This window comes from Drosophila miranda, chromosome XL (genome assembly GCF_003369915.1).
Source record: "Drosophila miranda strain MSH22 chromosome XL, D.miranda_PacBio2.1, whole genome shotgun sequence".
Lineage (NCBI taxonomy): Eukaryota > Metazoa > Arthropoda > Insecta > Diptera > Drosophilidae > Drosophila > Drosophila miranda.
Window position 1 is genome coordinate 10,968,578 of NC_046673.1, and position 24,099 is coordinate 10,992,676.

General features: G+C 46.3%; 1 protein-coding gene across 1 annotated transcript; it reads left to right on the forward strand.

Annotated features, from left to right (window-relative positions):
- LOC108150974 (homeobox protein unc-4) lies at positions 1 to 22,725 on the forward strand. Its single transcript, XM_017279317.2, has 4 exons — positions 1 to 960; positions 19,723 to 19,991; positions 21,981 to 22,120; positions 22,195 to 22,725. Exons 1-4 carry the CDS (start codon positions 492 to 494, stop codon positions 22,619 to 22,621), a joined length of 1,305 nt encoding a protein of 434 aa, XP_017134806.1. The 5' UTR covers positions 1 to 491; the 3' UTR covers positions 22,622 to 22,725.
- The last annotated feature ends 1,374 nt before the right edge of the window (positions 22,726 to 24,099 follow it).

Sequence of the window (24,099 nt, forward strand, 5' to 3'; positions counted from 1 at the left end):
GGCCCGGTCGCCGCAGCCGTGCCGTAGCCGGAGCAGTAGCAGTAGCAGTGGCAGTAGCCCCATATAATATTTCTCATTTAAACGTCAACTCTGAAGCTTCGCTCATCTCTCTCGCTCACTCGCCAGCACTACTACCCTTCTCTCTCTCGCTCTGTGTGTTTCCGTCACTCTCTCTCTGTTAGGCTATCTCTGTCTTGTTCCCACCCAATCCGACTCCGGGCGCGACTCCACAACTCGGAGCGTAATTTTAATTCGAATCAATTTGTTTGTCGCCGCCGCGGCCGCTGCACAGTGGGTCGCCGCCACAGTCCGGAGAGAGAGCTTGCATTTGGGGGCTACTACCGCCAGGCAGGATTTACGGGATCCTTGCGGTCCGCTACTCTGCTCTTTTTTATTCGTATTTTTTTCCGAGTGTGTGCCGCGAGTGCCATGCGAGTGACACCGCGGAGGTGACACCGCCGTTAATCGAATTGAATCGATCCCTGCGCAGCATGGACCACCTGATCAAGCAGCTCCAACTGGCAGCCGCTGCGCGGGCGCAGGCGCACATTCACAGTTCGATGGCGCCACATTCGCATTCGCATTCGCATTCACATCCGCATCCGCATCCGCATCCTCATCCAGCATCTGCCTTGCAGTTGTATGCGGCAGCCGTCAATATGCGTGTGCCCGGTTGGCCACCATTTTTGGGCCTGCCGCCCCCCATGACGGACACGGATGCCACTGCAACGGCCGGCTCCGTGTCCACCAGTTCGTCCTCCGTTTACATGCTACGCCAAATGGCGCTCATGCAGCGGGCCAATGCAGCAGCAGCGGCAGCCGCCTTGCAACAGCAACAGCAGCAGCACCAGCAGCCCCATGATCAGGAATTCGCCATCAAACTGGAGCATCAGGAGGAGAGAACATCCCAGCGAATGGATCAGGGAGCATGCTCGAGGCAGCGAATGCATGTCAATGATGGTAAGTGTCATTATCCCTAAATTTTAGCCTCGTCCTTACTCGTGTTCGGCCTCGATCAAAGATTCGCTCAGATTCTGACCTTTCCGGAACTGTCTGCCGAATCTGCCCACAAGGAAAAGCTTCTAAGGTGTAGTGTTTTGGGAATAGCAGATTTAGCTTACTCTTCATCGATGTCTTCATCCATCGTTTTCAACTATAAGTTCCATAAATTCTATCAATTATTTTATTGTAAACAATAGAAGACTTACTTTAACGAAATCTGGAAAGGTATTGATATAACCCTTGGACTACGATTTCATATGTACGAAATGGCTTGACTGCTCTGATTGAAGAACTTTTCAACTATAAAACAGCATTCATATATAATGATGAATAAGTATGAATCTGAATAGCGCGTGTTCTCAGATTTATAAGTTTTATCGTTGAAATGGGATAACTATATTATTAGCTGTCGGGGAAATAAAATTTGTAAATTGAAAAATGATCAAAATTGGACTGCTACTCGTGGGTATAGCATGCATATCATGTCAGCCGTAGAAACGATATATGAACATACAGTTCAAATGTATCGAAAGGGTCGATAGCCTCGTATCTTAACAGATTTCATCCATTCTTATATTGATTCAGTCACTCGAAGGGCTTTATCTTTTCTTTATTACACACTAAAAGTGTTTCGAATCGTTCGACAATGAGATACCAGTTTTCCCGCATGGAGTTTCCACACTCTCCGCACTCATTCATTTATTCATTGCATTCATTAACTTTCTGTTCAAATATTTTGTGCCTGCAATTTGCAGGAATGGGGAGTAAATGGACAAACAACAAGTTTTCCCCGGCCGCTCCAGCCGCGCACTTTATTCAATTTACCAATAAAATTTCAATCGAATTGCTCTTTTTAATCAATTCACTGCCGCACATACGCAAACACCCACACACAGAGACACACACACACACACTTACACATGTATGTACATACCGAGTAATATTCATGTGGATACAAGAGAACCCAGAACCCATGCATAATTCGTTTTGTTTTTATGTTTTTTGATCAATTTTTAATCAACGAAAATAGCAGCCAGCCACAGGCCTCATTTTGGCCCCACTGTCTGTGTGTATCTCTGTGTCTGTACCCATGTATGTGCGTGGGGCAGTATCTGTGTGTGTCGTTGTATCTGTGGCTGTTGCTGCTGCTTGTTGATTATGCGCGTAATTAAATTTGGCCAGCAATTTCGTGCGTTTTGGCCAAATGTGAAATAGTTTAGAGAGCGACCGACCGCAATGAAGGGAAATAATGTTCATGAGGTGGCAGAGGCCGGAGGGAACAGGGCCGATCAGCAGGGACCACAATGAGTCCACAATGAATGTTGACTTTCGGAAGCGGAAAAGAGAGATACAGGTTTGTAGGTTGGGAATGAATGGTAACGGTAATGGGACACTTTATTATTTTCCTTAACCATAAAAGGGGATCTAACAATAAATTTACAATCTATGGATTTTTAGTGGCTAAGAATAAGAGTAGTACGACTGCTCTGAAAAGAGCTTCCATAGATTAGGAACGGTCGGAATGGAACACTATAAGTGGAACTCTCTAGCAGTGGTGCTCCATTGGGGTTTGAAGAAGAAAGGACATCTTTTTGGAGTGGCATACAACATTGATTTCCGACTTATATATACATATGTACTATATAAAAAGTCTGAAAACGTCTTTTTGCTGAACCCAACAAAAATGCAGATATTTCATGACCTGTCACAGATCTTCAAGTATTCAACTGCGGAAGTACGGGGCAGCTGAGGAGGAAATATGAATTCGGGAAACGGAAAACGGAAAATAAGGAAAGGAAAATGAGCAGAGCAGTGACAGGTGAAGCCATGGCCCGCCCCCACAAACTGTCCTTCTGCCTGGCTGCCCTGCCATGCCCACTAGCTCTGGTCACGCCCTGCTCGGGCAACGCCCCTACCCCTAACACCACCTCTGACCCTGCTACCTCCACCATCCAACCTGCATCTCCCCTGTGAGGTTTGAGGCAATTGAACTACTTCTGAGGCGCGTCCAATTCCAAATGGGAAACTCTTCGAATTGGATGTCTGACTGCTTCGCATCTTGTGCCTCCTCGACGACGGGAAATTAGCTGCCATTAGTCATTTTTATTGTTTTCGGTCGCGGCCCCGAACCAAAAGACAAGAAGACCAAAAGACCAGAAGACCAGAAGAGCAGAAGAAGAACGGCAGCAGCGCAGCAGCAACAAAGTAGAGGAAAAACCCGGGGAACACTCGTCGAAATTGGTCAGAGCCAAACAATTTGTAGCAGCAATTTTTCTTTTACCATTTTGTGGGCCCTTAAACAAAAAACAAAACAACAAAAAAAGGTCGAACAAGAAGTGAAATGTCTTAATTATTTTTGGTAGCTCGCCGCCGCAGGGCCCCCTCTGTCTCTCTTCTAAACCCGGCCCAAAACATACAATTTTCGTTTACGACATTTTAATTAAGTTTTTCTCATTTTCCTCTCTCGCTCTCTTTCTGTGGAGCGGAGCTCCTTGTGGAAATTGGGCAAATTAATAAGAACGCCATTGGCACGCCCCGTCAGGTTTTCGGGTTCGAGTTCAGGTTGGGGGCCCCTCCACTGATCATCATTCCATCGATGATGAATGAATAGAGCTGTGGCTGTGGCTGATGTGGATGCTGGGGCTGCTCCACTCCGATGGCCGCTCATTAGACAGCCGCTGACCGCGAGCGCTTCTGGTAATTGCCATAATTTCTACGAGTGAAGGAGCTCCTACCTAGACCATAGATTAATTGTGATTGTGTCGAGAGGAAAATGAAGATGGAAAGATGGAAAGATGATGCCTCGATGCTTGATGGAGTCCCTTGCAGCTAATTGGTAACATCGAACGTCCATGGCTGTGGGATGCGAGAATGTTTCGTCGTTCAAAGAATGAGGTCTGTGGAAGACTGGAAGCCCCGAAAACCAAACCGAAGCGAACCGTACAACAGCCAGGGCCCATCAACATCAACGACTAATGGGCTCTTCTCTTCTGAGGAGTCGGAGTTTCCACACAGATTTTCCTCAGCTAATTAATAAAACGCTCAGTGGGCAGCAGTGGCATTAATTGGTCCGATCGTCGGGGGCCACAAATGAGGTTTTGACGAGCGTTTTTGGCTCGTTTCTTGTTTCTTGTTTTTTGGTCTCGGGAAATGATAATTATTTAAGTGGCTCTCATTTAGGCTCTTGCCAAAAAATGTTAAGAGTAGCACACAAAAGAATTGAAGGCAGACCCTCCACCCCGCCCACATCCTTTTGGCATTTGCATTTTCATTTGCATAATTTATGAGGGCGACAACCCTGGGCCGGGGCCCCATAAATCCCCCGTTGGATGGCAGCCGGCCAGCCAGGCAGAAAACCAGAAATTCGAAGGCAACAATATTTTTTTTTCTAGGGCGGCAAGGAATGCATTTTGGCAGCTCCCTTAATTTCCTTCATCCCATCCCCTACCCTGCTGCTACTGCTGCCCCGCCCACCAGTTGGCTAATAAAAATCAAAAGGCGTTTTGTTCTCTAAACTTAAATTGAAAACACTTTAGGCCCGATTCCCGAGACCCTGGTCCCTGGTCCCTGGCCTCTGGTCCGTGGTCCTTTCCCTTCCGCGCGAAACAAAAGGATAAACACTTCAAGGGGCGGATTTGGCTTAGTCCTGTCCCCCCCCCCTCCGCCTTTTCCTCCCACTGCCCCTTCCCTGTCCAGTTACACTCGTTCCGCGGGCTTGGCAGCCTGTACACGTTGAACCGTTGTTGTGTTGTTGAATTACCGTTTAGCACAAAGATGGCGGCGCTTGATAACAGAAAAAAATGTTGCCCAAATAAAAAGCACACAAACAGCAAGAGAACACAGCCACAAAATGATGGCGGGGGGTACAGGGGGGGTCTACGGGCTATTCAAGTAGCGGGTGTTCGTTTCCCCTCTGTTATTTCATTTTTCATTTTTTTTGTTTTTTGGTACTTGACTCGATTTTCCCCATGTTTTTTCTTTGTTTTTGTGTCTCGTTTTTTGGCCATTTACAGTTTTGAGGCGTAATTTTTCTTAAATACCATTACAAGTGCCACGCCCCAAGTGCCACTCGAGGTGTCCCCCGTACCACAAATCCTCCACAAATTGGACAACTCGTTTTAGATTAGCAAATTACGGGTAGACCCGAACAAAATAATGAAATAAAGGCAGTTCCGAAGAGGGTTTGCGTTTGCCCACTTATTATTTAATAAGTGCTGAGATTTGGTTGCCTCCAAAGTGGGGGTAGGACTAGTCAATCAATCAGACGCTTAGGGTGGTGCCCGGTCCCCCACTCCATCCTCAACAATCTGTGTCGACAAGTGTCAGGAAATCAAGGCAATTACATGACCCACAGCGAAGGGGGAGGCAAACACCCTCGGGTAGAGGGAAAACCAGAAAAACGCTAAGCAGAGAAAAGCCGCAGGCACGTAGAATCTAGCGTTTTACCGCAAAAACTTTGCTAAGCCCAACTCCCAACTCCCATCCCCTAGACACCACCCACACAGCCACACACGTTTCGATTTTTATGCTATCTCCATGGACCCAAAGCCTCCGCTCCGCAACGACATGAGAATTATGTAAAACTTAAGTAAAAGATGAGCTCGTCAAGAATTATGACACCCCAGGGACCGAGCCCGAGGAAGGATGTGTGTGCAGTGGAACAACCACCCCCAAAACAGAATCAAATGTGCCAAAGACTAAATAATACGCAGAGAGATAGAGACAGAGAGAGAGAGAGAAAGAGGAAGATCAGTACACATATAAAGTTTGAACAAGTCGAAATTTGAATGTGCTTTTTCTATGAGATATACATACATATATCATAGGGATATTCGCATATCGTATATAATCCATCCCCCAAATTCCATATCCATTCCATAGTAAAATAACCCCACTGGGGGGGGCTAGGGTATGGCAACCAAATTCAAAGGCCAAAAGCAAATCTGTTGACCAAACAACAAACATGAGAAGCATTTAAGTGGCAGCACACACACACACACGCAGGCAACACACAGACATACATGCATATGTATGTGCATATACAGCCCCCTGATCCCCATCGAAGCCACCCCCCTTGCGGCACTACCCCCAACGCTTGTTGTGGGTCTCGTAAATGCCTCATGTGCGTTTATATTGAAACAGATTGCTCTGCCATTCGATGCCTTCGTTCCCCTTCATTCCGTTCCATTCCATTCTATTCCCGCATAGTGTGGCAAAAGGCACACACACACACACAAGTGTACAGTGAAAACTATAGTTGAATGAACCATTTCCTCGGAAAAGAAAATTTTCATTATATTATCAACTTTTAGCCCCATGAAAGGTGAAATGGCGCCTCAAGAAACCAAGTGTTCCATTGATTGGCCAGTGTGGCCATGCTCTCTAACAGAACTACAGCCAGAATCGAAAGCGAGTCCAAACAGACATCTCCTGTGAATATAGGGAATATTCCCTCAAATCTGAACTCCACAAAATACTCACCATTGCTGTTCGCTCAAGTGAGCCTTTACTGTGCATGTCCCTCTGTGTGTGTGTGTGTGTGTCGCCTGCCTGTTTCGTTGTCCTTTGTGAAATTGTTGCGGTTTGCAATTTGCTGCAAATGGCACTCAGCCAGAGTCGGGGGCAGGACAAGAGCTACGCTTCCGATTCCGACACAGACCAGCGACTCCGAGTCCCCTTGCCATGTCTGGGGCAAAGACAACGACAACGGCAACGATGGCGGCCATGTTGGTCCCTCCATGATGCGTTCCCCATGCCGCATTTCGTGTCCTCGTCCGTGTCCGTGTCCATGTCGTGGTGTTCTCGCTGTGTGGTGCGTGCCTGCGTACGTGCGTGTGACGCGCATCAACCACCAGCAACAGCAACAGCAAAAGCAGGCGGAAAAAGCTAAGGAGGAGAAGGAGCTGAAGCAGGACGAGCAATTGCCTACCCCGGCAACGCCCCCGCTTGTCTGACCCCAACCCCCCAGCCCACCCACAACAGCAGCAGGAAAAGCTGGAAAAAGAGAGAAAAACAACAGAGGGAAAAAGAAAAGCCGCACGACACTTCCACTGCCACCGCCGCTGCCACTGCCACTTCCCCCTCCAATTCTCGGGGCTAATACAATTTATACACTTGGCTTGGCGTCGTTTCGGTTTGGCTCAGTGCCATCGCCCGGGGAGGGAGTAGGGTGGAGATGGAGTCCTGTTTGGCAGGACCCGTGCTCTTGTTTCCCCCACCTGTCTCTCTCTTTCTCTGTTCTTGGCCAGGGCTCTGATTTTCAGCCAGTTTTACGGTTGGATCAATGTATATGCCATAACACCCACACACACAAATCGAGAGAGAAAGAGAGAGAGAGACAAGCACAGTGGGGCATTTATCCTTGTTATACTACCGCCCTGTCTACTACTGCCCCATCACCCTCTGCCACCCCACTCTCGCTCTCTCTCTTTTGGCCACTTCCTAAGCGCCTTTCTCGTTGGATTTCGTTTGTAAATTGGAAAATTTTGTGTTAGTCATATGTATGGGTATTTAGAGCCAAGTCTTTGATAGACCCACAATGTACCCATCATCATTTTACAGAATTATAAGAGCAGAACTCTTAAAGAGTTATAGAAGAATAATTTTATGAGTGTTTTTTGCCAAACGAAGAATTAGTTTTTACCCAGGAGTATTATCCACCAATAGAAGGCAGGATCTGTATTAACCAGAAGAATAGAGGGCATACGCGTTCGGGTATTTCTAGTGAAAGTAATGCTCTATAATTATACCGTAGAAAGCCTTTTTGCTATCACTAGGAATATAACCTTCCAGAGAAATTCAATTGAAAGAAGGAGGACCTTTTATATGTACTAAAAAATTATCAAAAAGATTTACATTTCAGCACACTGAAGAATAGAATATATAACTCTTTCAGATATATGTAATATCCTTTAAATGATGGTATGCAGTTGAGGACCTCCCTTCCCCAAAAGCATTCATTAAGTGGTATTCCTTAGTCGATGCACTCTTTGTTTTCCAGGTTGTTGCCTAAGTCGCTATATTTCTTGTATCCAACGTCGACATTTGCCGCGTTCCGCTCGTTGGCTGTGCCCCATACACATCCCCATCTAACGCTTCCAATCCCTGCACCACCTCGAGCTCCACCTCAATCTTCCGTCCTTTCCGTCCCCGTCTCTCTCACCCTCTCCCTACAGTGTTTCCCGCTGTCGTTGTATCTAATAAACCTTAAATGAAGGCAATATTGTGGGGTTGTTTTGGGTTAATATTGAAACGATAAAATTGAATTGAGCCGCATGCCCGAGACGAGAGCGGGTAGGAGCGGCAGCGGCAGAGGCAGCGACAGCGACAGCAGCAGACGTCCCTGAAAGTTTTCCCCATTCTTGTTGTTTTTGTTGCTCTTGTTTGCTGTGGCTGTGCTGTGCTTTGCTTTGCTTTGGTCTCTGGTCTCTGCTTTACTTTTGCTTTCCCTCTTCGTTCTGTTGGTTCGCTTTGGGGTTTGGTTTTCTGTGAGTCGTAATGACACTTTTAGCTGACTTTGAGGCCATTTTCCCCCCATGTGTCTGTGTGCTTCCGTGCCTACGTGTGTGTGTGTATGTTGGTGTTCATTTCCGTTTCCGTTCGTGCTGCTCCGGCTGGGCTGTTTATTTCTTTAGTGAGTCGATGCGGTTTTTAATCAATTTTGGAAACGATTTCGGGTTCGGTTCTCGCATTCCCCTTGATTACACTTTATTTGTGTTTTTTGGGGGGCAGACGTGCGTGTCTAAGAGGGAAGGTCCACGTATAAGTCAGTTAGAAGATCGGGTGGGCACAGAGTTCCGGACAAGAATCCTTCTCGCATAAGTGGATTCCTCTCTCTGTCTGGGTATCCTTTCGCACCCCAGGGGGCTTTTGAACTCTCTTAACTCAAAATTGCTATAAGCTGCTTTGGCGGGGTCCCACAGAGCCTTTTCTCAATGAAAAAGAATCTGCAAAGAAAGGAGGAACGATGTTTTGTGTACTTTTGAGTACTTTATCTATCGAGTGCCAGCCCAAGCACCGGAGAGCTATGACTACCGTTACCGTAACCGCACGTCAAGAAGAGGACGCGTTTAGGGACAGGCCACGAACATCTGCCATCCTGCTATTCGTCTCTCCCTCCGCCTACGCCCCTGCCTGCAATTGACGTATGCTTGGCTCCTTCCTTGGGTTGTCCTGCAAGTTTTTTGTGCGCAAAATGCCGTCGGCTATTCGCCGCTGCTCTCTGGTTCTGGTCGCTGCGGCGGCAGCTGCGACTTTTCCGCTTAACATGCGCTCAACATGTTGGTTGCATGTTGTTGCTGCTGCCGCGGCCGCTGTTGCTGCTGCTGGTGTTGCAGCGTTTTTTTTTATTAATTGAAAAGTTAATTAAAGGTGATAAAAATTATACATGCCACCGATTTTCGCGCTGCAGGCGTTCAACAGGGACAGGCAGCAACGAAACACGTTTCAATTACACGCACACACAAACACACTCACCTGCTCTGCTCTGCTCTGCCATTTACAACAAGTTGCCGACGCAACTCTGTCTCACTCTCACTCACTCTCACCTGTGCGCAGTCGCCCTGCCCTGTCCTGCCATACCCTCTCTGTCACTCTCACTTCGGCCGCTTGCGAATTTCAAACGACCCGACGCGACGTCTCGGCCGTCGACAGCGTTGCGTCGCAGTCGTTATAGTTTGTGCATTCCAGGTATAGGCAAGACATATTTATGTAAGGTCGAGGCATTGCCCGCCTTTCCAGACTGCAACACAATTGGCAATTCTATTTTCAGAGCACTCTCTGGCTGGGCCCCACCTTTCGCAGCCATGCACCCTGTGCCAGCAGTACGAAAACGAAAAGCAATGAGATGATGATGATGATGATGATGGGGGATGGGATATGGGGTATGGGTGGAGGGGAGAACGAGATGGCACTACGGCAAGTTAATTAAATCCTCATGTATTAATCACGGCACCTACCTCCGCCAACACTCCCCCTGGCAACGCTCTCTCTGTCGCTCACTCACTCTCTTGCGCTCTATTAATCGCCATCGCCCGAAAACTCGTTGTGTGCCGCCGCCTTCGCCGCCGCCTCTTCATCCTGGAGGGGCTCCCCAACACCCCGCCAGGCAACCAAAAGGGGCTCCATCTCAATCCATAGCATGGTGTGTGCGCTCTCTCTCTCGCACTCTCTCTCGTTCTCTCTCACACACATTGTCGCTCCCATTGTGAGCTCTGCGCTTGCGTGATTCTGATGGCAAATTAATTCCTTGGTAATTTGTTTTGATGTGATGTGCGACTTGAAATTGATTGAGATTGTGTTGTTGTTTTTGTTGTTGTTGTTGTTTTTGTTGTTGTTGTTGTTTTTGTTGCCGAGAATTCATTAAAAGCAGCAGCAGAAATCAATTTTTATGCTCGCTCTTGCTTCTGCCTCTTCTTGTTCTGCTTATTCGCCTACTTTGGCATTTTTGCTTTGTGCTTTTTGGGGTTTGCTTCACTCCTTGGGACTTGATTTCATTTGATTTGTTTACCCTCGCAGAGAGGGTCTTACGTTTTTGACCAACCGTTTGCCACGCAGAAACTAAACACTCAAGAACTAAAGGACGTACATACATGTGTACAGTTATATAAGTTTGTAATCTGCATCCGTATCATACGAATCGATACAGCCACTTGCCTATATGTGTTCCTTCACAATAATATTCAATGATAATTAATATGATATTTTTTCATATCAAAATAAACTAGAAATCATATTTATGTACTATGCGTAAAATTAGATTTTTAAAACTGCAAACTAAACCATATTTTTATTTATTTATCCATTGCTTATTAGAATTCCATTTTGTATATATATATATAATATGTATATATTTTCCTCCCCATACAAGGTGAAAAATACATTATTCTGAAAACAGTTGTACATATTCGAATATTACAAAAAAAATTTAAAATTCAATCAAAGTATTCCTTCTTGTTCCCGATGTATTCAAACTATTCCCTAAGTTTGCACGCTTTTTCGACTAGCTCCTCACACAGACCATTACTTTTCTATAGGCAATATTATATAAACATAATTAAGAACAAGAACGTCGAAAAAAAGAGTCAAACTTTAAAAAGTATTGGATTATGGTCTCTTGAGGCCCAAGTTCACTTCTGGGAATATATGTACATACATATAACTTGATATCCTTTTTGGCTAACTTAAACATAACGCTTCCGTTATCAAACGATCAAAAAGGGTATCAAAAGCATCGACCCTACAGGGCTACTGCTGTTTGGCGCTGGCTCGAAATTTTCGGATTATGATTATTATTGCTGCTGCTGCTGTTGTTGTTGGGGCCACGCATAAATCATAAGCCTCTGAGCCAGACATAACTTTCAATTAATAAACTATTGTTTATATTAATAGAATTTGGTGTTTTTTTCTCGTTGGCCTGCTGCTCGTGAAATGGGATTTGTTTGCTCAATTAATTATACGGGAAAAAAGAGACAGCTTCTGAAAATCGAAGCATTGGATACCCTTTCGTTAGATTCGCTAGCTCATAGATCCTCTTCTTGGTTCCATACCACCATTTAAGCTCTTTTCCCATCGTTCCTCATCATTTGCACCTGCAGCACACGCACACACACACACACACTTACACTATAGAGACAGGCGTCCAATTGGGGCAACAACACAGACAGACAACACAGAACCACGCCCATTGGTCCAACAGGGATGGACGGGGAGACAGGCGACAGGAGACGTCGCTTCGTAATCAAATTAAGTAAATTACAAGCTCTCAAATGTGGAAGACTCGTGTTTTACCAGGCTAATAACTGCCGAAAACGGCGAGAAACGGAGAGAGAATCGAGAGAAACAAGAGTGGGGATGGAGATCCGAGAACCAAGATCCGAGAATCCAGAATCCAAGTGATTGCCTGATGCCTGATCCCCTGCTTAGAGCTGGAACCCCCAACCCCTGAATCTGAGCCAGAGCCCAAGCAAAAGACCAGACAACTTAAGAACTCAATTTGAGGCTGGGTCTCCTGGGCCTTGCCTCTCGCTCTCACTGCTGCTGCTATCCATCTCCCTCTGTGGCACTGTGGCACTGTGGCAAGCCTGGCCACATCTGTCGTGTGCTCTGGCCCTCCGCTGGGGCCTGATCTTTGCCGCGCTTCCTTTCTAAATTGATTTTGAAAACAAAATGATCGTAAATTCTGATCGTCTTTGCAGCCTCTGCAAATTACTAAAGCTTTCCTTCAGGTTCCTCCAGTTCCCGAGAGATCTCCATGGGATCCGCCCCGAATCTGCCAAAGTGGTTGTTGTTGTTGTTGTTGTTGTTGTTGTTTTTGTTGCTGTTGTTGTTGTTGCTGGAACTGGGGCTGTTGCTGAGGCCCCTTGCTGTTTGCTGTTCTTCTGTTGGTTGGGTCTTTTATGGGCCTTGATTGAGTTGTCATATTTTATTACCGAAAATTTTAGACAACGTTGCAGCGTCGCTCCCAATACCAAATCCCCACTAAAAAAATTGTTGTTTTTTTTTTGCAGAGGAGATCGCTGTGTGTGTGTGTTTGTGTTTTGGTGCTGCTTTAACACCTGTGTTGGTGAGCTGTATATACATATGTGTGTGTGTGTGTGTGTGTGTGTGATATTCAGGTGATAATATGCCCGCCATTTTCGTAATGGAAAGTAATTATTGTTTGCGGCAACGAATTACAGTAATCGTCATAAAATGTTTCCCCATGACTGCCTACAGCGAGAGAGCGCAGGGAGCGCAGGCAGAGCGCAGCGGACACCACAGAAAACACCCAACAATCAGCGGCAGTAAACAGCACAAAAGAAGGAGGAAGAAACAGAGACGGAAAGAGAGAGAGAGAGTGAGAGAGAGAGAGATCGCCACTTTGGATCGCCACCGACGGCTCGGTGGTAGCCGTGGTAGTACGTTGCGCCCTCCTATAATCAAGGGAAATAACATTTTCAAGCAGCGTTAAAACTAACATTAATTATGTCCGAAACGAACAAAACGATCGCCCCATCGACGTAGGAGGAAGGGCTTTGGGAATGAGGAAGGAGGAAGAGCCACAGCGAGAAGGCAAAAGAAGACATTGCAAAAGTCAAATTGGCCAAAAAACGTGAAGACACTGAAAGAAATATCAAGATATCAACAAGTTATCATTCAGTTGAAGTACTTAAATATCAATGTTGCATTTCTTATACCATTCCGAAGATTTTCCATAAGCGAAAGGATACAGTCCGTATCAATGACATGGAACAGATGGAACGTGGAACGAGTAGCTCCAAGATCGATGTTGGGTTTTCTGAGGTGGGTTTTCCAGTAATGGGAGATTACTATTGTATTAAAAACCTGAGGACAACTAGTATTCTCCTCCAATATGTGTACACGTTTTATTGCTCCTGTTCCGAGCTAACTGATCCTTTTTTCCTGTGCACTGGAGAGAGTGCAGTAAAGACTGCAAGCGAAGGGTGCTTTATTGAAGTGCAGAAATACCACCAAGAGATCGAATGACGCTCAGTTTAAGCTGGAATGAAAACTACTCCAAATAGTTTATAATGTAATGGAGGAAACTGAAGGTAAGCTTAGCGTCCAAGGTTTTAAACTCCTGAGAGAAGCGAAACAGAGAACGATAGAGAGAGGGAAAGAGCGTCTATGAAGCTTTTGTGGCGCCCCTTGGCATGCGGATCTCTGGTAGATAGAACGAACAACCGAAGCAACAAGGAAAGGGAGTTCGAAAGGAACTCTCGGGCAACACTCGGGCCCCTGTCCAGAGTTACGCCCCAGAGCCCCAGACGTAGGCGCAACGAATCCTCTCACAATCCCCACCTCCTGCCCCACCAGCATAACCGATCCTAACCGAACCTCACCTCACCACAACCGAAACTGTAGGAAGGAACGAACGAAACGACGTTAATAAGAAATTAATGTCTTGATCATTTTCGATCGTTATGTAAATCAATCAGGCAAATTATAGCTCAGGGGCTTGCCACAATAATTAGACCCTATTCGTAATAATGCGCCACAACGGGCTTGTGCGAAACAGAGAGGGAGAGAGAAAGAGAGAGAGAGAGATGCAGATACATGGAAAGAGATAGATACAGAGAGAGAAAGAGAAAGAGAGAGCTCTGGTGGAGCAAGATCCTCCATGGCGTGCAGACGCTGACGCGCCCCTCGTCGCTTGGCAAAAATGAAGAAAAATGAAGAAAAGAAAAAAAAACAGGAACGAGGTAAAAAATGTGGCATGCAACGCCTTGATGTCTTCTTCGACTTCGACTCTTTGGCAAAGAGAGAGCCCGGCCCAGGTCCGGGACCCCAGAGCCCAGAGCCCAGATCCAAGGCACAGACCGAGGCCGTGGCCGAGGCACAGGCGACGTCTTCATTAAAACAACAAAACATTTATGCGCCGCTTTGGCATGTCGATCGGAGCTGGTAGATCGTTTGAGGAGAGCATTTCGTCATGGCCAAGCACTTGGGGCAAAAGTTGGTTGCAAATAAGAACAGGAGGCACGGGAGGCACAGGAGACGCAGGAGGCATGAGGAATGAGGCACCAGGCAGGTTGCAGGAGGCAACAACTGGCAACATCGTAACAAGATGCGTAAAAATTATTGATTTTCTTTGACTTGATTGTTGTTGGCTATCAAAATTTAATCATAACATGCACAAGAACACGAGACGTGCCACAAGAGGAGGGGGCAGGAACAGGTACGGGGTACACGGTACACGGTACACGGTACTCGGTACGGGGCTGTATCTGGCGATCGGCATCGGCTAGCATGTTGCCAAGTTAACCACTTCCACTTCCACTTGAATTTTCAATTTTGCATCGCAACAGCGGCAAAGTAATTTGCCGCGTTGACGTGCCTGGCGTGGCAGATGAGCAATGACCCAAGAATGGACCCTGGCCCCAACCCCAACCCCAACCCCGACCACGAGCCCGATCCAGAACCCAAAACCAGATCGAAACTCTCTGTAAAATGAGAGAGAGAGAGAGAGATAGTGTGTGCTGTGCATATCTTGGAGGAGCGCTCGTCGTGTCGATCAATTCAGTTTAATGCAAACAACTCATATAAATTCATGTGCCCCGGCTCTGTTGTGGCCTTGTTGCAACTGTTGCAACAGCCAGAGATGGAGATGGAGAGGGAGCCGCAGCCGGAGCCGTAGCCAGCGACGAGCAAAGTGCAAAGAAATTCATTAAATTAAGTGCCACACATTTGAGGCCCACTGTGCCGGTGCCTTTTCAGGAGGCAGCCGATCCCCATCCGATTGTGGTTATTATTGCACTCTCCGCAAGGAACTGGAAGCCTGAACTGGGGACCGGCACCGGGACCGGGACAAATTACTAGGAGCATACCGTAATGAGCATTTTTCAAGGTGTATTTTGTAATAGTTTTGATGGGCCAGGAGGCTGGGTCCCCCTAGAAATGATAATTATGGTGGGGTTTTATTGATCAGAAAAGGGGAAAAATTAACCCCCCAGAGAAACCAGAGAAGCACAGAGTTCCATTTGTTATTTGTGTTATTTGGTTGGACCTCCTAGAAAATGCATATCCCAGAGAATATCCCCCCCCATACAGGGATCCATTAGAGTTTATTGAAACTTGGAAACCTTGTTTATTTCCCAATACTCATACGTGCGAGTATGTCCAAATCTTCCGCCCCGTATATGTACCCACGGGTTCCGCTTCTCAGCTTCCCACGTTCTTGCCGGGCAGGCCTTCTCCAGGACTCCGTTTAGCACACAATTTAACACACTCCTGTTCCAAGTTCGATTCCAAGTGTGTAAAACTGCAAGCGATCTGGGAAAGTTGGACAATCCATCAATATGCCCAAAACTAAACGCCTTTGACAGGCAGTGAAAAGTGTCCAACCAAAAGGACCAAAAAAAAGGGGTTAAAAAACAAACGATAGAAACAAAAACAAAACCCAAGAGAAGTCCGTGGAAAAGCGCTCTGTCAGGGGCGCGTGTCTGACTTTATGGCTAATTTTCGGGTATATATTTTTTTTGTTCACGAGTCTTGATGAGATCCTGGGGGTTGACTTCGATTCGGGAAGAGGGTCACATAATTAGCAGCCGTAATAGTCGATGTGGCCTAACGTCCTGTTTTTTGCCTGCTGATTTTCTATTTTTTTCTTTCAACTTTTGGGTGTTTTATTTGCATTTTGTTTTTTGTCGTGTGAGAGCGGAGGGCAAAGGCAAAAGGCAAATCAAATCATGTGACAAGTTTCTAATGAACCTCAGAAGGTGCCTGCCGCTTGTTCACATTCTGTGCCCCATCCCATCCCATCCCGACATTTGTGTGGCCTATAAATGCTAATGAGCCTCAGCCCCTCACATTTTTTGTATTTTATTTTTGTTTTTTTGGCTGCTGCTGCTGCCAGTTTCAATCTACATTTTTTATAGATTTTTACGGGCATTTTTTGGGTAATTTTTTGTGGGTCGTTTGGAGGTGGAAAGTGCCAGAACCACGGGTTGGTCCCAGAGTCCAGATTTGATGCGCCGCTGATGCTCGTTTTTTGGCCGCCGCTCAACGTTGTGTTATGGCTGTACCAGTGCCAGTCCCTGGGCTGATGTCCTTGTGCTCATCATCATCGTCCCGAGGGCCTCCTTCCTTCCATTCCACCATCTCGTCTGCTCATCTGCGTGTGCATTTTGTTCCACTTGAGTTTGTTTGTTTAACGACCTTTGAAATTAGGCAAAACTAAGGGCCAAAAGGATGTCCTAGACTGCCTTTGGCTCCTGGGGTTGGACAGCAGCGCCAGTACCAGATTAGTGAGCGGAGAACAGCAATTTATACAGTTTATATGCAAATGTTTGTCGATCGCCTCCCGCCTCCCGTCCACGTCTGCCTCTGCCTCAGATTCTGATTTAGATTCAAATTCTGTTGGAGAGTGTGAGTCCCTGTCCCTGTGCACATTTGCTGGCCTAATTAAAATTGGGTTAATGTTTTTAATTAGCCAAGAAAGGATCAACAACAGAGAGGGATGAATTTGATTCAAAGCGAATCATACATTCTATTAACTTCTCCGTGCCCTGAATAACCCAACAGATTCGTTGTACATTTGTTTTTGAATGAATTATTGAAAGATGAGGATATCAATAGCCGAGTCCATTGAGCCCTGTCTGTCTGTCCGTCCCTATCAGCGCCTGGTGCTCAAAGACTACAAGAGCTAGAGCAACGACATTTTATAACCGTACTTCTGTGATATGTCACTGTTACAAGTATATTTCAAAACTTTGCCCCGCCCACTTTCGCCCCCACAAAGGGCGAAAATCTGTGGCATCCACAATTTCAAAGATACGAGAAAACAGAAAACCGAATCGTAGAAGATGAATTTATCTTCTAGAATGCAAAATCTCTGTCTCTGTCTATCACACAGGTTTCATGGTCGGCTTTGCCTATTGCAAAATGTGAGTTCAAGGATCTCAGAGACAATACAAGCTAGAGCAACCAAATTTGGTATCCACACTCCTGTGATATCGGACCTTGACAAGTTAGTTTCAAAATTTCGACACACCCCCGACGAAAATCTGGGGCATCCACAAATCTCAAAGACTTTTAAGTCTAGAGTAACCAAATTTGGTATTCACACTCCTGTTAGATCTCACAAATAAACGTATATTTCATTCCTCCTCTTTTTTTTTTACCTTTTTTTAGTTTTATTTTGAGCAAAAACAAAATAATAATTACTCATTAAAAATCAAAAATAATCATTATTAAATAAAAATCAAAAATAATAATTATAATAATAATTATTCAATTAAAATCAGAAATAATAATTATTCAATAAAAATCAGTAATAATAATTAAACAACAAAAATCAAGAATAATAATTATACAATAAAAATCAAGAATAATAATTATAATAATAATTATTAAAAAAAAATCAAAAATAATAATTATTCAATAAAAATCAAGAATAATAATTATTCAATAAAAATCAAGAATAAAAATTATTCAATAAAAATCAAGAATAATAATTATTCAATAAAAATCTAAAATAATAATTATAATAATAATTATTCAATAAAAATCACGGTTCTGGGACTCTTCCTTAAATCATTTATTCAATACAAGTACACTTCTCTGTCATGTTCTTGTTCCTGGGATCAGAAACCCCTCATAATAGACCTGATCTAAGTGTCCACCAAATGCCTTAACCATCATCTGGCAGGACCACAAACCTCATATCGATTTCGGGACTCCTCCTCCAACCAGTTTAACCCAAAAACCAAACCCAAAACAAAGGCCAGTAGGGGAGAACCCGGCCCATTCATTTCCAGTTCCAGTTTCAGTTCCAGAAGGGAATCTTCGTGGCAAATTAGGAACACAAACCCCCAAATGTTGCTGCACAAAACTATGCCACACGAGGCACAGTGGCAGGGAGCAATGCCCCGCTCACCCCCCTCTTCCCGTTGATGCTGCTCTAACAAGACGAAAGTCGAGTCGAGAGTCAGAAAGTCAACAAAAACCATAATTCAGATAATTTTATTTATAACACCCTTGAGGAATTATATTTTATTTACTCTTTCAAGTGTGATGATGAGGCCGCTGAGGCAGGGGCAGGGAAGGGGCAGGGAAGGGGCAGACCATTGTTGCTTTGCTGCTTTGTTGCTTGGACCGATGTTACCGATACGGAGATATACCCAAAACAGTTCTTGTCAGGACCGGGACCTGCCCCCTTTTGGTGTTTGTGTGTTTTGGTTGTTGCTCTGTTCGCTGAACTCTGTGAAATGTCTGGGTCGTGTCAATCGAGGGGTTGAATCCCATAGACAGGGGACTATAGCTCTGTCTGTCTCTCTGTGTCTGTGCAGCACTCCTTTCTTCGATTTGCTAGCAGATGTGTTTGTAAATTGTCAAAATCTGTGTGCATTTCATATACACACATATACTATACATATGTATATATGGTATACTAGTATGAAAATCACGTAGCAGCAGCATAAAGGGAGTATTGGGTCCTGAGGGAGGGTGGAGGGTGGGGGGGGGAGCGGACCATCCAAGGCGGCGCCACCCGCTGTGCCTGAGGATGTTGCGCCTGCGGTTGCGGTCTGCGGTTAGCCCTCGGTTCTTCCCCACCTAATTGGCTAGTCAGCAAAAATTTTTGCAATTAAATTTCACTTAAAACTGCAACTCGTAAACGGAGCAAACCCACTTGGGGGTAGGGCTGGTAGGGGCTGACGCTCCTCTGCTCCTGGCCCATGTACGGGGTAATTTACTTCCGCAATGAAGCTTTAAACATATCCGAGAGACCGGCCCCAAGAACACAGACCAGACCCACCAGCAACACCCACCACTTCCTAATTGTGAAAACCAATTTGCGCTGCTATAAATTAGAAAGACAAACGACGGGCTCCCCGGCTCTGGCAATGGCAATGGCAGTGGTAGCCATGTCTACGTCTATGGATGCCACTACGTACCACCGTGCCATATGATATGGTGCACCATTAGGCAGTCGGAGGCGTGGCCCTTGGGCCTCAGTTCCTGTTCCTGTTCCTGGATACCTCGTTCGGTCCGTTTGCATATCTTGGAAATTTGCATAAATAGACTTTAATTGTTTGCAATTATAAAACGAGACCGACACGATGTTCTGCCGCCGCCCCCGACACATGCCCGGCCACACCCCCTTCCTTAGGGGCTCCTTCCCCCCGCAGCGAACCAGTCAATTATGCCTGCCCGGTACCGCCTCTGTCCGACGCCCTACATTTCCGATCTAATCTATTTCTACCTTGCCCCCAATTTCAGAATCGCCCAACCATCAGCCGTCCTCCGGCCAGGAGGAGGACGAGACGGCCAGCGAGGAGAGCAGCAATGCACGCCACGATCCCGATCCTGATCCCGATCCCAGTCCGGATGCCGATGGTGATGCCTCAAAGCGGCGACGGTGCCGCACCAACTTCAGCTCATGGCAACTGGAGGAACTGGAGCGAGCCTTCCTCAGCAGCCACTATCCGGACATCTTCATGCGCGAGGCCCTGGCCATGCGGCTGGACCTCAAGGAGGGACGGATAGCGGTGAGTAGACGTAGCGACGACATATCTACAGTTTATTCCAAGAGATATGTGTGGGCTTCCTTTCGATTAAGAAGTCCTTTGTGTGGCATGCCCATGCGGAGATCTGGAATCACTCTTCAGACATGTATATCTTCTTTCTAAGGGAATATGTCGTATTGGGATTCATTCTCCATACGAATATCCGTTTCAGGTTCAGTTCTGTTCAGTCGACTATCGATTCGACTGCGTTCCGTATACGTATCGTTGCCTTCGATGGCATTTGCGTGATGGCATTGTAAAACAATTTGGTGGCAACTGGAACTCAATTACCCAATAAAACCAATTACCTGACTATTTTTATTCATTATAATTCATTTTATTTCATTTGCAATTGCGTTTCGTGTCGCTTGTTGTTGTAATGATTTCAATTGGATTCCCAAAGCCCGAGCCAGAAATTTAGCCAGAGCCTAACCCTTGCCTGCCTTTGGATACTCCACACCACTCCACTCCACTCCACTCCGCTCCATGGCTGACTTTGCATGTCAGTCGTGTGATTATCGTAGGTCTTTGTCTCTATCTCTTTCTCGACTGTCACTGTCTGTCTCTTTCCGTGTCCCTGTCTCCGTGAGTGGGACATTTGGCTACGCTTTTTGTCTGAAATTGTTTCTTGACATGACATATCAATTTGTCAATGCGAACGACAAGACAAGACAGCGACAGTCAGTCCCAACAGTCAGTCGTTCGGTCCGTCCGTTCCTTAGTCCGTCCGTCCGTCTGTATGTCCCTCTCTCAGGTGGGTAGGAGGATGACATGTACAACAGGGGTACGGGGTGCATATGGTGCATGGGTGCACAGTGCAGGGCTCTCGCTAGTTAAAGCTCCGACCGTGTGCATTGCATGCCGCTGTTCAAAAACAATTTGTTGCACATTAAAAAAGTGCACAATGCATGCAAATGACTTCAAATTGACACACACACAGAGGGACAGACACAGTTACAGAGACAGAGGGGACAGACATTTGAATGGTTGTCACCGCCATGCGACACACACAACGCCCACGGGCTACGGCCCATGGATCAGCCACCAGCCCACCCCCCACCCCCACACACACGAGCCCCGTTACGCTTGAGTCCCCCCACAAACTGCATGTCAATTAGCGACGCCATCTTGTTCGACTTTCATGACTCCAACTAACCAAAGCCTCCACCATCAACATCATTTTCTCCAACATCATCATCACATCATCACCATCGTCATCATCATCATCGGTATTGGCTTAGAACTGTTGTCATGATCAACATATTGCCCTTGGAATGGATAATCGTCCGATACTGAAATGAAAAACCCCCTTTGAAAAGCGTGGTAATCTACATATAATGACTCTTAATAGTTATTTATTACCTGATGATTACTAAGTGCTACTACTATCACCACAAACATCACTGCTCACACTTCACTTCATTCCAGTCTCTCAATTTTAACAAAAGTATCCTTAAATCATATGTAAGCTATTTGTGGATGTACAATCGTACTCGTACAATCCCCACTTGTATTTGTGGATCATTCTTTCTATCGTTCTTTTTGCCATGATAAGCTTCTTTAAACATTTCTTCCTTCAAAAGTGACACCATAATTGATTTCTATGTCTATGCTATCAAAGATTACAAAAACGGGATCAGTATGTGTGTTGCTCTCTCGCTCCCCTCTGTCAGATGTCGCACACTGCACGAGGAAAAGTGTGTGAAAGAGGGAAAGAATGAGTAAGCGCGTGGAAGGGGTCTTAGATTCTGCATGTTTGGTTTTCTTGTATCTCCTTTGTGGGGGCGGGTCGAAATTATGTAGTACACTTTTAATAGTGTAATATCACAGGAGTCTGGATACAAAATTTGGTTGCCCTAGCTCTTAGAGTATCTGAGATCTAGGCGTTCTTGGTTCATTCAATCAGAATTCGATCTACGGTGGACATTCATTGAACTGGAACTAATCGCAATCCGTAACTTTTATTTGCAGGTCTGGTTTCAGAATCGTCGCGCCAAGTGGCGCAAGAAGGAGCACACAAAGAAGGGTCCCGGACGACCGGCGCACAATGCCCAGCCGCAGAGCTGCAGTGGGGCACCCATTCCGCTGTCCGAGCTGAGGGCCAGAGAGCGGTGAGTAGAGGCGCCCCTTGGATCCGCGGCAGTCAGAACAGAACCTGATGCAATCCCTCCTCTCTATCGACCAGGGCGCAGCGGTGCAAGCGAATGGGAAAGTCGATCGAGAGGCAGGCGCGCAAGTTGCGACTAAAAGGAATCGAAGTGAATATGGAGCGTTTGAGGGCCGACTATTTAGCGGCCCACAAGGACGACTGGCAGGAGCTGGAACTGGGCCTGGGGCTGGGGCTGGAGCACGGCTACGATGACGACGAGGAAGAGGATGTTGAGGAGGGGCATGACGACGAGCTGCCCATCGATGTGGTGAGCGTGGGCAACAGTCAGGACAACTCGTACAGCTCCTCGAGGACCTACCAAAGGAGCATCGGAAGCGAGCCCGACGAGCATCGAAGCCGTGTTATGATCAAGCTGGAGCCAACACCAAAGGTGCCCCTCCCCTCCCAGCATAAGGGTCTCTACAACTCCCCCTTCAGCATCGAATCCCTTTTGGGGACATAACGAATGTCGATATCCATCGTAGAGTCGCGAGTAGTAGATGGAGCGAATAGATTTGGATTTGGTGACTAGCTAAAGACTTAAGTATACAATTTCCCCCCATGACACCCTGCCACTGAGTTTCGTCTTTTATTTGCGGGGGCCACATGGGGTTAAGAATGTGAATGTGAGTGCGAATGCCAGTGTGAATATGCTTGTGAATACGCAAATCCGTATGAATTTTAATTTGCAGCAAACTGCCCGCCGGGCCCTAGGCCCTGTCCTGCCATGCCACGCAACAGTCACGCAAAACGAGTGCAAGCTGGAAAGAGACGGGCATACCGGGAGGTTGGCCCCAGAACAAGAAGGAGGACGTTGCAGGAGTGCCAAAAGGCGGCGGCAGTGGTGCATCCATCAAGTTCACACGCGGCACACGCACCGTGGAATGGGCACAGTATGCCGATAGTATGCATGCCGATAGATTTAGGCGATTATCGATGCAATTATCGATTAAACTTCAGACATAGACGTTGTTCGATAAGTTGGCTGTTCGATTATTAATCGAAATGCTACTTTTGATGTTAAGTATCTGCATTTAGTATAGTATATCCATATACAAGCGAACACTCTACCCTAGTTATATGTTATCTACGTAAGTCCAGATATGTTCTTGTTAGAAATTAATTTTCTTATCATTGAAACCCACGGTGCACCGTGCAACTGTATCACTGAGCGCATCATCAGCATCAGTCTCAGTACCAGGTCCAGGTCCAGGTCCAGGTCCCGGTCCAGGTCCACTCTGGACTCAAAGCTGGAGTCTCGACCTCGGCCTGGATGGCCAAGAGGCAATTTTGAAAATGCAGTCAGAGAGCAAAGACAGCGACAGGGCCAGAAACAGAAACAGGAACAGAGACACAGACGCAGAGATGGAGACGGAGACGGAGGCCGACTCACAAATGTAATACACACATCAGGCAAATAAATTAGAAGGCAACTCCTTCGGCAGAAGCGTCAGGTAAGCCGCGCCCCCCGTTCGCGCTTCAGAGCCGGTGTCAGGGTGCAAGGCACTGCTCGTACAGTCGTACAAAATGGAGCCGAAAACAGGGAAGGTACGGTGGAGAGTCGGAGAGTAATGCAGACAATCCGTCATGCAGGTGTGAATGATTCATTAATTTCTCGCCTTCATACGAATTTTCAGTTAACATGCAAGCGGAACCGAAACGAGCCTCAAAAGAGTTACGCAGCGCAAGGCAGGAGATTGGGAATAGGAATGGGAATGGCTATAGAGGGTATGGGTATGGTTATGGACTTGGGTTTGGGGATGAGGATGGGGATGGACGAACGATGACTTTAACTGGGACGTATGCCTGGCAGCTCTCAGCTTTTAGCTCCCCCATCCATGGCTGAATCTTGAGCTCCAGCTCCGAGCTTAACGTCTTCATTACGCACGGCCATGGCCCACGTATCCGCTTCCACTCCCTGCCACTGCCACTGCCACTGCC